This window comes from Ovis aries, chromosome 4 (genome assembly GCF_016772045.2).
Source record: "Ovis aries strain OAR_USU_Benz2616 breed Rambouillet chromosome 4, ARS-UI_Ramb_v3.0, whole genome shotgun sequence".
Taxonomy (NCBI): Eukaryota; Metazoa; Chordata; class Mammalia; order Artiodactyla; family Bovidae; genus Ovis; species Ovis aries.
In genome coordinates this window covers 19,985,318-20,000,000 of record NC_056057.1, presented here as the reverse complement: position 1 = coordinate 20,000,000, position 14,683 = coordinate 19,985,318, and the positions used below count along the sequence as shown (strand labels likewise).

General features: G+C 34.6%; 1 protein-coding gene across 16 annotated transcripts in view; it reads right to left on the bottom strand.

The window, feature by feature from the left end:
* Positions 1 to 14,683, bottom strand: part of PHF14 (PHD finger protein 14) — a 194,940-nt gene that overhangs the window by 129,951 nt on the left and 50,306 nt on the right. For all 16 annotated transcript variants that reach the window (XR_009600334.1, XR_006059599.2, XR_006059600.2 and 13 more), the window contains exons 8-13: positions 7,919 to 8,065; positions 6,857 to 7,127; positions 6,452 to 6,558; positions 5,252 to 5,347; positions 3,334 to 3,437; positions 1,267 to 1,398 (exon numbers count right to left, since the gene is read on the bottom strand). Coding sequence is in view for 10 of the 16 variants with exons in the window: in XM_042248412.2 (XP_042104346.1) it covers positions 1,267 to 1,398; positions 3,334 to 3,437; positions 5,252 to 5,347; positions 6,452 to 6,558; positions 6,857 to 7,127; positions 7,919 to 8,065 (857 nt within the window). In the remaining 6 variants the exon portion in view is untranslated. The remainder of the gene's footprint in view (positions 1 to 1,266; positions 1,399 to 3,333; positions 3,438 to 5,251; positions 5,348 to 6,451; positions 6,559 to 6,856; positions 7,128 to 7,918; positions 8,066 to 14,683) is intronic.

Genomic DNA, 14,683 nt, shown 5'->3' with positions numbered 1-14,683 from the left:
TCATCTTTCAGGATTTGAAATAGCTCAACTAGAATGCCATCACCTCCACTAGCTTTGTTCATAGTGATGCTTTCTAAGGCCTTCTTGACTTCACATTCCAGGATGTCTGGCTCTAGATGAGTGATCACACCATCGTGATTATCCAGGTCGTGAAGATCTTTTTTGTGCAGTTCTTCTGTGTATTCTTGCCACCTCTTCTTAATATCTTCTGCTTCTGTTAGGTCCAGACCATTTCTGTCCTTTATCGAGCCCATCTTTGCATGAAATGTTCCCTTGGTATCTCTAATTTTCTTGAAGAGATCTCTAGTCTTTCCCATTCTGTTGTTTTCCTCTATTTCTTTGCATTGATCCCTGAAGAAGGCTTTCTTATCTCTTCTTGCTATTCTCTGGAACTCTGCATTCAGATGCTTATATCTTTCCTTTTCTCCTTTGCTTTTCACTTCTCTTCTTTTCACAGCTATTTGTAAGGCCTCCTCAGACAGCCATTTTGCTTTTTTGCATTTCTTTTCCATGGGGATGGTTTTGATCCGTCTCCTGTACAATATCACGAACCTCATTCCATAGTTCATCAGGCACTCTATCTATCAGATCTAGGCCCTTAAATCTATTTCTCACTTCCACTGTATAATCATAAGGGATTTGATTTAGGTCATACCTGAATGGTGGTTGAATTTAAATATACAACTAGCCATAAATAAAGTCTTTGGTGACACTAATTTAGAAACAAAATACTAAACTACATTTAAAGCATGAATATGGAGGCAAATTCTTGATAAAAAACAAAAATAGTGAATTTGAAAAAATGTTATAAAAAAGAGTTATAAACACACTAAACAGAATTCATGCCTTAAGAAACCATATTAAAATGATATTAAAATAGATAAGATATTAAAATAGCCTCAATTAACTTAAAATTCATTTATCAAAAAAATTGCTACATCTCTATGCATATAATACTGTAATAAACACGTATGTCTGAAGTATTCTTACCACAAAAAATGATAACTATGTGAGGTGATGAATATGCTAATTAGCTTGATTGTGGTGATTATTTCAGTGTATACATATATTAAATCATTATGTTGCAAACCTGAAATATATACAACTTTTAAATGCCAATATTATTGGAAAACATTATAAAATATTCAATTAAAAATATACTGAAAACTTTATTATGCATCAAATATGTTCTAACACTTCAACTTATACTGTTGAAACTAAGAGCAACACCAGTTCTAACATCTAAATGCTCTTCAGTTTACTTACCAATAACTGTTTTTGGTCTTTCTTGGCATCCTCGTAAGAGGAGGGTCCAGACATCCAAGATGGTAATGGAGTTTACAGGTATCACACAATAAAAGAAGATGCTGATCATGGTTCTTCTTACAAATTCCACAACTTTGATAAAGGCAGCAATAAAGGATTAGAATAATAATTATCATAGTGAATAGTTAATTTATGGCATATTTTTAAACTTTCAAAATTTCATTGTGATTTAACTTAATATTTCTTTAATTTAAATCAAATACTTTTTTATAACACATATCTTTTTATAATGGCAAGAATCTAAATACTTTTTTTGAGAATTAGAATAGTTTAGATCTATTATAAATTTAAATTTTGCTGGAGTCAAACTATTCAGAGAAGGGCATATGTTAGGTATTTATTCTAACATCATCTTAATTTGAATTATTACTTAAAAGCCCATGTAACATCAGACCAAATTTTCTCTAGGAACAAATTATTAAACAAAAATAGTTTTCAATTTCCTACCTCTCTAAAACTACAAAGAAGTTACTTTACAAACAAAATTCCATTTATTTTCTACCATTAACTGTAAATCTTTCAAAGATCCTTCAGCATGTAAATAAGCTACATATGTAAATCTTTTTACAGAATCAGACTCTGAGTCTTAAAAATATACCAATTAATATTTATTATAAAGAACTGGAAGTTTTATTATTATTGTTACTGTTGTTTTAGATTTCTGATTGTTCTTAAGAAATCTAACTTTCCTTGTGCAAAAGGTCAACTACTCCTGAGAGCACAAACACCATGATCTACAAATCCAGTGTATACTTATATTAGGAACGTGAAGGGTGAGGAAAAAGTTGTCGAGAACCTAAAACAGCCATACGTATACAGAAACAGCAATGATGTTTGAATTTTAAATAACCTTAGGAAAAAAAATCAAATATACACGTATACAACAAAGACCAATCAATACTTGGTCTCAAAGTTGCTCAGAGTAAAAATGAAAAATTACTAAACTGTATCCTGAAACAAAAATGAGCTGTAGTGATGAAAAGTCAGAAGTATAAGTGATAAGCCTGACTGTTTCAAATGAAACCATTTTATCTGGAAAAGCTAGACTGTGACAGTGCTAGTCTTCATCAAGTACAGTATAGACACTAGCGAGCTTGTCCCACATTTCAGGGCAGTTAATTGCTACCACCTACAGAGAAAGCCTCCAAGCTAGAAGAGAAAGTAGTTATTGAGACTGATATTGTTGTTGCTATTTCTGAGAAAGAAAGAGGTTGTAGAGAGAGTATGTATACATTTAGATAAGCATATTTACTTGTGTGTGTGAACAGATACATTTGTGTGTGTATGGATACACACAAACATACTTGCATCTTCTAAACTTTTCTCAATTAGTTTCATCAGCTACATGAAAAATAAGATCCAAACCTACTGGTATGGAAAGAAATCTTAATAACTATATAAAACTGCTACAATGGTGAACACTGTAAAATACTGAGCCAAAAAAAAAAGAGAACAAAAATATTTGGGGAAATGAAATTACTACAACTGAGCACAGAGAGAAAAAAAATGTAGACAGATTCAAATCTAAAACTCATCTTCATTATCCACCACTACCACTGTACAAAGGCAGTAATTCAAACTATAATATCCAACACTATCTAAAAACACACGTAAACCTCTAAAACTCACTCAAGCAAAATAAAATATAAATGTCCATTTATCTAACACACTGTTTTAACTATTTAAGAAAATAATCATGTGCATTACTTAAAAGTCACTTTCCAATTCTCTAAAGAGGAGTTTCCATGGGGCTTGTGAACATATAACCCCAGTTACTTAAAGTCTACAAAAAATGATTTATCATTAAAAGAGGAGCGACTCTATCCTATCATCATTCAGTCTGGAAAGTATTTTTGATGAAGGTATTAATAAAATGAACTTCAAACACATTTAACTTTAAATTCTGATATAAACATAATTCATTCACAAATATTTAAAGTATCTTGCTACTAAAAAGTATTCATTTAAAAATACACTATATTAATCTGTCAAAATTTCATTACTTGCCTATAAAGTACTGCAGGAAGAGTAGATGCCTTTTGTGTGCCCCCTTCTTTTTTACTTGGTTTTCTCTCCTTGGGTGCTCGCAAAATTGCCGGTATGTTCAACTTCTATTGATTTGAACAAATGCAGTTTATTTTGTTTTCAAAGAAAAAACATAAAGCAACATTTTTCTTTATGCGCCGTTCAAGTCAACTAATATGCTAGGATCGTGAGGGGGAAATGTTTTACAAGCTTTTACACTGGCAAAAAGGACTAAAGTGAGTTTTTGTCTCATAGTCACTGATGTGAGAAGCCTATAATTACATACTTTCATCAATTTTCTCTGGACCACTAAAACATTGTGAACATTAAACTTCTACTTTAGCTTTAAAAGTGAAAGACAAGGGCAAGAATTCAAGAACTTGAAAAGAAAAAAGAACACGACAAAAAGAATATTGAGGCCGTTTATTTTCTTAAACACCACAGCTACACTGATGCTCCAAAGGTTAATTAGAAAAATTATCTTATTGGACCAAACTCTTCACAAAGCGAATTAGATTCTCTTTGGGTTTCTACTAATCTGTAGTATACTGGCTTCTCAGACAGCAACCATCTATCAAAGTCATTTCTCAGTGGCCCAGTGGGCCAGCATCAATTCAACCAACTGGAAAAAAGTGTCCTGCAAGTGGTACAAACGAATTCTACTTCTCCTGTGTATTTTACATTTGCACACAGAAATGTATGTGCTTCTGTTTCAAGTGATTTAATAAATTAAAATGCTCTTTCATAACTTATACTAAATAGATTCTTATGAGACAAACTTGCAAATCAGGCCAAAAGATAATGCTAACTTGCCAAATAAACTAATAAGCTTGCATTCAGTATTAATTTCACTAAATATAAAATATAAAACACTATAATCTTCCAAATATTCACCAACAGCCTATCAATAGAAATGAAGGTCAACTGCGCATATGTAACTACTCATTCTCACCTCTTATGTTATTCATTATACTATATGCCACATAAACCCTGTTGACAAAAGAAGCATCTTCAAAGCTAGCATGGCACAATACATATCAGTATGTATTACTTTCTAAAATAATGTGTCTACACAAACTATATAATGCATTTGGCTCTTTATAAAACTTCAAAATAAATAACACAAAAAATATCTGTTCTTTAAAAACCTTCCTTCACAAATAAAACTATTTCCATAGTGAAAAGACCACAGCGAGTCTCCATCATCCTTAAAGAAATAACTGAAATTATTCAAATGAAGTATTAATTTAAGAATTAAATACACAGTACTAAAAACAGCATTCAAAGAAATCCATTTGGCAATGATTGTTCTTTTCAATACCAAGAACTTTAATAGGCTCAATATGTTCAAGGATAAAGTAATTTCTTTCATAATTAAAATAAAACTAATGAAGGGAACAACTACACTTTAACATTAAATTTCAAAAACCATTTCTTGTAAGTTCAAAACCTATCAACATGAAAATAAATCCAGTTTTCCTTTTACATTTCCCCCATTAAAAAAAAAAAACACACAACTAATTATAGCACAAGAATAGGACAGAAGAAATGTGGCAAGGAATCTAAAACTGCTATGTAGAGGTAGAAGAATATGGTAGGAGTAACTCATGCTTCAAATCTTAGCTTCATCACAAATGACAGGTCAATCAGTTAGAGCAAATGAAAAAATTTTACAAACAAGATAGCTGTTAAAACAACCATATTAAGCTACAGGTTCTCAGTAGGCAGCTTGCAAAGCCCTAGATGCATTTCAGGCAGAAACCATTATCCTAGAGGATTAGCTGGCCCTGATTAAACAGAATTCTTCAGTTAGTGAAGTGACAGTTGTATTAGAGATCCAATCTTTGAAATCATACAGAAAGCAAGAAGAGAAAGAGAGAGCAATTGGAAAGAAACTAACCTGCCCTGTGATTCTGCCTAGTAAGGCCCATATTCCTTGTCCTTCACTTCGAAGTTTTCCATTCATGTTTTGTAGTTCTTCCAAAGATTCACAGAGCTATAATGCAAACAATTCAAATTAGTAGACCATTACAATATTCAGTAACATATTTGAAAATATAAACAATTTATCAATGTCCAAAATATCTATATTTCTATTCCACATATATACATTCAAGTCACAATACACTGAAAAATGAAAGTCTCCAACTATTTAAGAAGCACCAACAAAAAGTAAACATTTTATGTTAGTATTTTACTAATAATGATACTTACATATTCTATTATAGTTTATAATTTCACAGACACACTAATTAACCCTTATGAGTGTATCAAGGTGCACTCCCACCATTTTTCCAATATGAAGATGATATCTATCGAAAGTCAATATTGGGGACGTCCCTATGGTCCAGTGGTTAAGAATCTGCCTTTCAATGAAGGGGATGCAGATTTGATCTCCGGTTGGGGAATTAAGATCTCACATGCCTCAGGTCAAGTGCGCCTGAGCTCTGCAACTAGAGAAGCGCACAGGCCGCATTACTGAGCCTCGCACCACAATGAAGACCTAGCACAGCCAAAAGAAAAAAAAGTCAATCCAGATTTTGCTCATGTTACTTATTATCTCACATTTAGTTACAAACTTGTTTTTATACATTTCTTCATGAACTTCTTCATCTTTAGAATGACGACAGAAAAGAGAAATTTTAATCGAGAAATTTTTTTTTATCAAAAGTAACAAAACAATTTAAGAAAAACAGTAATTCAAAAGTAAGTTTTAAAGTTTTCTATAACTTAGAAAGATAAATGGAGTCAGACTTGGGCCTCGAACCCCAACTCTATGCCTTGACTACCTTTGTGAACCTGGGCAAATTACTTCACCTGTTTAGGATTCAGTTTACGCTTCTGAAAAAGGGAGCAGTAATTATAACCCACATTATAAAGCTGAAGTGAGAATGAGATGAGTTAACACAAGTAAAAATCCTCAAAACTGTGCCTGGTACACAGAAAATACTCAGCGTTAGTGACGGTAATGAAGATAACGAGGGGTCGGAATTACAGACAAGTCGTAGAAACTCCAGAGGAATTTCAAAATGAAACATATATTAAAAATCACAAAAAAAATCATCAATAAGATGTAATTACATTACGTTGTTTGTTTTACCTTATTATATTCCACATGAAGCTTTTCTTGTTCATTCTCTAATTTATCCTTTATATTCTTTTGTTCAGCCATATTCTCCTGAATTTGAATCATGCGCATATTTCTCTCTAGTTAAATTAAAATATCCAATTTTAGTTTAGAAGAAAATAAAAGCTGATATACAAAATACACAAAGGAAGAAGCTAGCCATAGAGATGATCACATGGATAAACCTAGACACATTTAACTCTACTCACAAATACATTAAATTGGCATTTTGCAATAATCCACAACTTATTAGGAATATAAACATATTTGATATACGTAGCAAGACTAGTAAATTTCTAAACATTGACAGTGTATCAAATATTTCTATCAGCAAACTGTTCTCAATGAAAATGTGCGTGCATCAGGGCCTATACTGACCGAAATAATAATTCACAAAATCAGCAGTGAGAGCAGGTTGCTTATGCTTTCTCCTTCCATCCACACTAGAACTAGTATCTGAATTGTCCACTGGGAAGATATCTGTACTGATCCCCATTAGTTCTGCTTTCCGCATTAGTTTGCGAATGGCTGAAGCACTGCTAGTGAGTGGTCTGGGCAATTTTTCCCTCGGAACCCAGGCCTGGGGTCTGGTGGATCGAGCTAGCTCTGCTTTGGCACGATACTGCTGAAGCCGGGCATTGATCCTTGCCTATAAAAGAAACGTATACAAATTTTAAAAGATATTAAAATGGAACATACTTATGATTTTTATTTCCACCCTTAGCAAGAGTAAGGACGATCAGAAGTTCCTCTATTGAGGCAAGTTATATCTATCCACAGTCCTTAATATCCTCAGCATAATTCTTGGGTTACAATAAATTAGGTCTACCTCTAGTTAATAACTGCCCTAGCCTATGATTAATTGTCAAAAACTAGTATAATTAAGCTGAAGTTTCTCTTCTCAACTAGCCTTATACTAGTCTTCATAAATTTACTTAATTTATATACAAATATATTTCATGACAGGCAAACTAATCAAAGTCTTTGGATATGAATCTTAGAACAGACTGAAAAAAAAGATGTGGTCAACATATTGCACTGATAGAATAACTTCCTCTAAGCCACATTCTTTAATTTATTAGAAACATGTTTTATAAATGACTGCTTTGTTGAGACTAGATGATGAGTAATGTGTTCAATCACAAACTATACTCTCCATTTACCTTAATGACAGTCCCCTTTCTAGGTAATTTCACAATTACACTAACCAAATTTCACAATTATACATCATATATCAAAGACGCATGAGATCTTAAATTTCTAACTTCTTTTTTTAAGCCAGGTTGTACAGCTTGTGGGATCTTAGCTCTGTTACCAGGGGTCAAACTGGAGCCCTTAGCAGTAAGAGCGCAGAGTCCTAACCACTGAACCACCAGGGAATTCCCTGAAATCTATACCCTTGAAAGAAAAAAAACAAGAGTTTTGGAATGAATCTCATACCTGTGCTTCTGGTGATAACTGCTTCTCTCTCTCTTGTAAAGACATTTTACAATAGGATTGTAGAGCCAAGTAGTTTTTTCTCTTCCACTTTCTGTCTAACCTATCTGCATGTTGCTTACAATAAGCAAAAAATGGATCTGCTATATCCTATATGAAAAAAACAGAGGGGGGGGGGGGCGGAAATGAATACTTTTACTCCAAAGGGCCATTTTTTAAAAAGTCATAAGAGATAATATTTCCTTTTTGAAGAATATACCACAGTGCTGGTTATTCCTAAAAATAAATCACAAAATTAAGTTTTACACATAATGATAAAGTCGCTGCTTTAGGAACTTAATCCTGTATACCAAATTCAAATTAACAATTTTTTTTTCTTTATACGGCCTTGTGGATTTAAAAAATACTGAAATCAAAACTTAGGTATAACATTAAGTTATACTTGTTACCTGAAAAAAAAAAAAAAACTGTTTAAAACAAATAAGATATTAATAGGCATAGGTAGAAATCATCATTAAAGTTATTAATACATAGATTAATATTATAAAACAACAATATATCTAGAAAATATAGGACTAGTCAACAATAGGGCATTTCTAACTGACAAGAAATGCACAGGCAAACTCTACCCAGGATAAAACTAGATTGAGAAGGCCAGGCCTTATGGATGGGGAGTTCAGGGGAGAATGGATACACATAAATGTATGGGTGCGTCCCTTCACTGTTTACCAGAGACTATCACAGTATTGTTTGTTAATCAGCTATACCCTAATACAAAATAAGATGTTTAAAAAAAAAAAAGGCCAGGCCTTGTCAATAAAACACCTCAGATAAGCTCTTTAACTCTTTACGAAATTCTAAAACCTCAAATGGAAACACAGCTCTCTCACCGTCTTATTTTATGGTACTACCTTAATAGGTACATATTCATAAATAATAGGATACAAAAACATAAAAGGAAATCTACTATCAAAAATAGGAAAAAAAAATTGTAAATATGTAGGCAAAAAAATGCATTCTGCAATGTGACTGCCAGCAAAGCAACAAGCAGTTCATTCTTCAGGTCTGTCCCAAACAGAAAAACAGATAAGCTGCCCATACAGTTTTTACCAAAGTTACATTAGAGTCTCTTAGTAAGGTGGGGTTTTATACAACCCAAAGAGAACTGATAATGCTAACAAAAGAAGAAACAAATGAAAAGTACAAAAAGAATAATCATCATACAGTAAAACCAAAGTGTCCTTAACATTAAAAACAGCAAAGTATATAATGCAATTTTCTAGTAGGATATCTACAGATGTTACAATATAGCACTGTGAATATTGTAATCAGAGAATCTGGACATATAAAAACCTGGACATAAAACCTGGCCCCACCAATTAAAGATTTTTGTGGCTTTAAACAAGTTGCTAATTATCTCTGAGTCTCTGTTCCTGGCAATAGAAGAGAGTAAGTGGAAATAAAGAATATATTGAACTATAGTCAAAATGATCTCAAGAACCATTCTACTGTCTTAAAGTAGTAGATAATGTTGAAATTGAGTTATCAGAGATAGGATTCATGCTTGCATAGGTCAGTTAAGCATTAGAACCAAGACTCTGACTTGGTAAAAAGACCAGTCATCTCTGGTCAAAGAGATATATGAAAAAGACAAAATAGTCCAAATAATTTTTCTTTTGTTTCGTGACTTGGGATTGGGGACAATAAATCCTAAATCTAAGGCCATCAAGACCAAGAGATTAATCTTGTTTAGAGAATGAAACAGATATATCAAGCAACCACTATTCATTAATATCTATCCTCCCCTTTTTCCCCTTAGTACTAGAATCTTCTGAGTTTCTACTGGATACACGATGACCTTGCTAGAAAATTTCTACTGAAGACCCTCAAGCAGCTGAGTATGGCCACGTAATAAGTTCTAGCCAATGAAGTTTATGAAACTTCTTAATTTCATAATTAAAGACCATGACCCTTGAAAGGAAATATCTACTCTTCACCTTCTTTTCCTTCTTACCAATGGGGTACAACCCAGGCAAGGTGGTGATAAACCATCTCTGACCATGTGAGAAAGTACAACAAACTAAAGGGAAACGAAGCAATAAGTAAGAGGCACCTGGTCCCTGGAACCAAACTCTCCTGAATATAAAATCAACCTGGAATCACAGAAAGAATTTAACATCTTCCTTGTTCAAGTCACTGGCTATTCAGTTTTATTAAACCATTCCAAATAGTGTGCTAATTAATAATCTGGTTGACTTGGAATATCCCCTCAACTAGTCTAGAGGAACTTTCAAGATCCTATTCCCAGTAGAAAATAAAAGGGAAAAAAACTTTCTAAATATTTACCATGTACCAGGCATAGTGCCTGTTTTCAGACTATCTCATTTATCTCTTATCACTACCACATGAGGTGAGTACTATTATTTTAATATCAACTTTACGGACAGAAAACTGAAAAAGAGAGAGGCTAAGTTGCCGACCCAAGATCCACTGCTAGTAAGTAAAAGCTGTCTTTTTCAACCATTGTCATCAGATTTACTTAAGGACATTTCCAAATAGAAACGACAAAAGCCCAACTCGGGAGATGTGTCTCAGTAGGTCTAAGGCAAAGAGTTCTAAATGTGAATGCCTTGAGAAACAGTTCCAGTAAACATAAATGAGTAAAAGGATGTAAAGAGGCTAGGAAATTATAAGACAAAAATAATGGTGGAAGAAGGGGGAAAAGCGGAATGTGGGGTAAATGGTGGGGAACTGTGACAAACTGGAATACAACATCAACTCAAGTTATCTTTTCATTGCACTATTCTTTTTTTTTTTTAATTTTTTTTATTATTGCACTATTCTTATCAAACAAAATGTATCTACAGGTCACATTTAGCTTGTGGACCTCTGAATTTCATGATTTATTCTAGAAGCTTAAAACCAAAACAATTTTTTCCAAACAAAGCTCCCTGACTAATACTGATTCAACAGTTCAAACGACTATAAGCTGAAAGAAACTATTAGGAATCTTTGTACAGTAAGAACCAACTGGCACTTGTAAAAATGGAATATTTTTAAGAAAAGTAGAGAGGCTTTATTGGTATCTGCATAAAATTATTTATTGAAATCAGAAAAGTGTAAATACATCATGAGTTAGGAGCATAACATGTTTATCCTCTCAGATACAACACCATCTTTCCACCTCATCTCAGCCATTTAATTCCTATGACTGTACCTAGATTCTGAACTCTTTCCATAATACAATTCCTCAAGTATTCTCTGAGCATCATCTTTTATCTTTCCTATTCACTTCTTTTCAGACTCAACTAAGTTTTTAATACTTTTCAGATCTCCAATGTACAGACTTTTATCCTCTGACTGCCCCAGAGCCCATGCATATGATTGCCCTCTATACCTGATTATTTCAAGGCCCATCTATTAATTACTTGTTTGCAAGGTGCAGTCCTCTCTTCACTTGTTCCTCTCTTCCTCATCTAGCTTCATTTGACAAACCTAAAGCACAGGTAAATCCAACTCTTCCCCTATTTTAACCTGCATCAGAGCAGCTGAACATATTCCCAAATTAATTTCCATTCCATTTTTATAGATAATCACTGAACAGCTTCATCTCTAAAACTTTCAGTATCTCCTCTCTATTCTTAATGCCAATGATGGCCTTATTTATTTCACTGGAGAGGTTTCGAAGCGAGGAGAAAAGCAATTAAATGAGAACTTCCACAACCTCCGGTCACTGCATACCTCAACTTATCTGCATGTCTACACATATCCTCTGACTAATCTCCTGTTACTTGAGATAAACTGCCCAATGTTCCTACCTAAGGTTGGCCTTCAGTTGCTCTTAATTCACCCCATCTTCCCTCCAGCAATTCTACCTCTTGCACACTTTTTCTTTCTACTGGCATACTAAAAACACTGTAATATCCTTTAAAAATACTTAAAAGACATTCCTTGGGCTCTCATTTGTAGTTCACTTCAAAGTCCCCCTTAAAAGGAAAAATCTAAAGCCCTGCCCACATTAGCTGTCTTCAATTCTGTTCCATTCCTAAACTTTCAACTACTCTCAACTTCTCTAATAGCTCCTCTCAAGTGAAACTGACCTTCATTTTGACAAATCCAATGGTCATTTCTCAGTCTTAACCTTATTCCTTTGACACAACTTGTTTACTCTCTCTTTGAAACACTTGTCTTAGTTGTTTTTTTTTTTTTTAACCTCACTAATGACTCTGCCTCAGACTCCTTGGTAGATTCCTCCGTATTTTCCCAAATTTCAATGCTGTTGAATGCCGAGGTAGCCCTATGACTCTCATCAGAACTCTTCCCATCTCCTTCTCCTCTTATACTCTAGGTAATTTCACCTAGTCATCTCACCGTAAATACTATCTATACCCTAACACTCCCAAATCTGTATCTTTAGCCTTGATTGCTTCCCTAAACTTCAGATTCTGATAGTCAACTACCTACCTGATATCTCCACTTACAGGCCTAATAGGCATTTTGAACTCAACATGTCCAAAACTGTCCTCAATTTCCTTCTCTCCTGCAATAAATCTGCTCTTCCTGCAGTCTTTTCTACCTCAGCAAACCATAACTCCACTCTACTAGAAGCTCCACAAAAGCCTCTTGATGAAAGTGAAAGAGGAAAGTGAAAAAGCTGACTTAAAACTCAACATTTGAAAAAGTAAGATCATGGCATTCCGTCCCATCACTTTGTGGCAAACAGTTGGAGAAACAATGGAAACAGTGACAGACTTTACATTCTTGGGCTCCAAAATCACTGCAGATGGTGACTGCAGCCATGAAATTAAAAGATGCTTGCTCCTTGGAAGAAAAGTTATGACAAACCTAGATAGCATATTAAAAAGCAGAGACAGTACTTTACTGACAAAGGTCCGTCTAGTCAAAGCTATTGTTTTTCCAGTAGTCATAAACAGATGTGAGAGTTGGACTATAAAGAAAGCTGAGCACTGAAGAATTGATGCTTTTGAACTGTGGTGTTGGCAAAGACTTTTGAGAGTCCCTTGGACAGCAAGGAGATCAAACCAGTCAAACCTAAAGGAAACCAGTCCTGATTATTCATTGGAAGGACTGATGCTGAAGCTGAAGCTCCAATACTTTGGCCACCTGATGCGAAGAGCTGACTAATTGGAAAAGACTCTGATGCTGGGAAAAATTGAAAGCAGGAGAAGGGGACAACAGAAGACAAGATGGTTGGATTGTATCACCGACTCGATGGACAAGAGTTTGAGCAAGCTCCAGGAGTTGGTGGCGGACAGGGAAGCGTGGCGTGCTGCATTCTCTGGTGTCACAAAGAGTCAGACACGACTGAGCGACTGAACTAGAAGTTCAGGCTAAAGAGAAATCACCCTTTTCCTCTCTCTTTCTATTTACTCCACAATCTCTCAACAGATAGCTATAACATTTATCATTTCTTATTACCTCTATCCTTAAAACCCTAAACCGTTCTATTTTTCCTCCCCACTTTCACCTCCGCCTCTCTATAATCTTTACTGAATACAATCATCAGGGTCGTCCTTCTAAACATCAGTTGACTCACATGCTCTCTATGCAAATTGGACAGCTTTCCCTCTCACTCACGAGTGTAAATCCAAAGTCATCCTCATGTTCTTCCAGCCCCTACATGATGTAACTGCCTGCTGCCTCTATGACCTCCTTCCTCTCCTCTTACCAAACACCAGCCCCCACCTCTGTATCAGCCATACCAGTTCTTCTTGGTCCTCAAACCAAGCATGCTTTTACCTCAGAGCCTCTACATTCTGTGCCCCTGGCTGTAACATTCTCCTCTCAAATAAACATAAGCTCCCTACCATTTTCCTTACACTTTTTCCACAAAAGGTCGCGTTCTTAGAGAGCCCACCTCTGACCTCCCCATATAAGATAGTACTGTCCTACTTCCCGTACTCCCTACATACTTTATCCTGCTTTGTATTTCTTCATAATATTTATCACAATATAGCAGTGAATTGAGGATAAACCCTTAAGTCTGGGAGACAGAGAAGTGATTACTCGTTTGTCTCAAAATTATTGGTATTTTCTGGTAAACTTTTTCACTATCTGTCCTCTCTCAATCTGCCACTCAAATGTAAACTACCTTAACAACAGTTTATTTTGTTCAGTGTTAATCTCCATAGGCTCCACAGCAAAGCCTAATCCACAGTAGCTCAATATATCTGTTGAATAAATATGCTGAATGGATGACAGCAAAAAGCATTAATCTGTAATCCTTAAGTAGTTCAAAGGTAAGAGACAGATAGGCCAAGAAGGTCCACTGAAGTTTCTGATTCTTTTAGGGAATCTTATTTCTGTATTTACAGCACTTCTTGTCCATCAGAGGCACCTGTGACATCTTTTAATGTTGTCTTGACTCTTTAATGTTTCATTGTGTTTACTATCTAACCCCATCTACGTGACTTAAAGCTATTTTTATGCTCCCTGACAAACTCCTCCACCCCCAAACCTGGAGTTTACAGTGTCTTGCACATATGCACAGGCCCTCAATCATGACTGACTGATGTTAACTGAGTACTATGAAGTTATGTTTGAATATAAATTTCACTGTTTGTAAACAAAAGTTTAGGTCACACCTTAACAAAACAACTCAGTTTTAGAACATGAACTCAATAAGGACTTACTCCTGATAGTCACATTCCACAAATGCTTGTTGAGTTATATAATTCAGCCCTCAACAGTGATGCCTTTGCAAACACTACATGATTAACTATTTAACATACAGTTTTAGTTTACTTT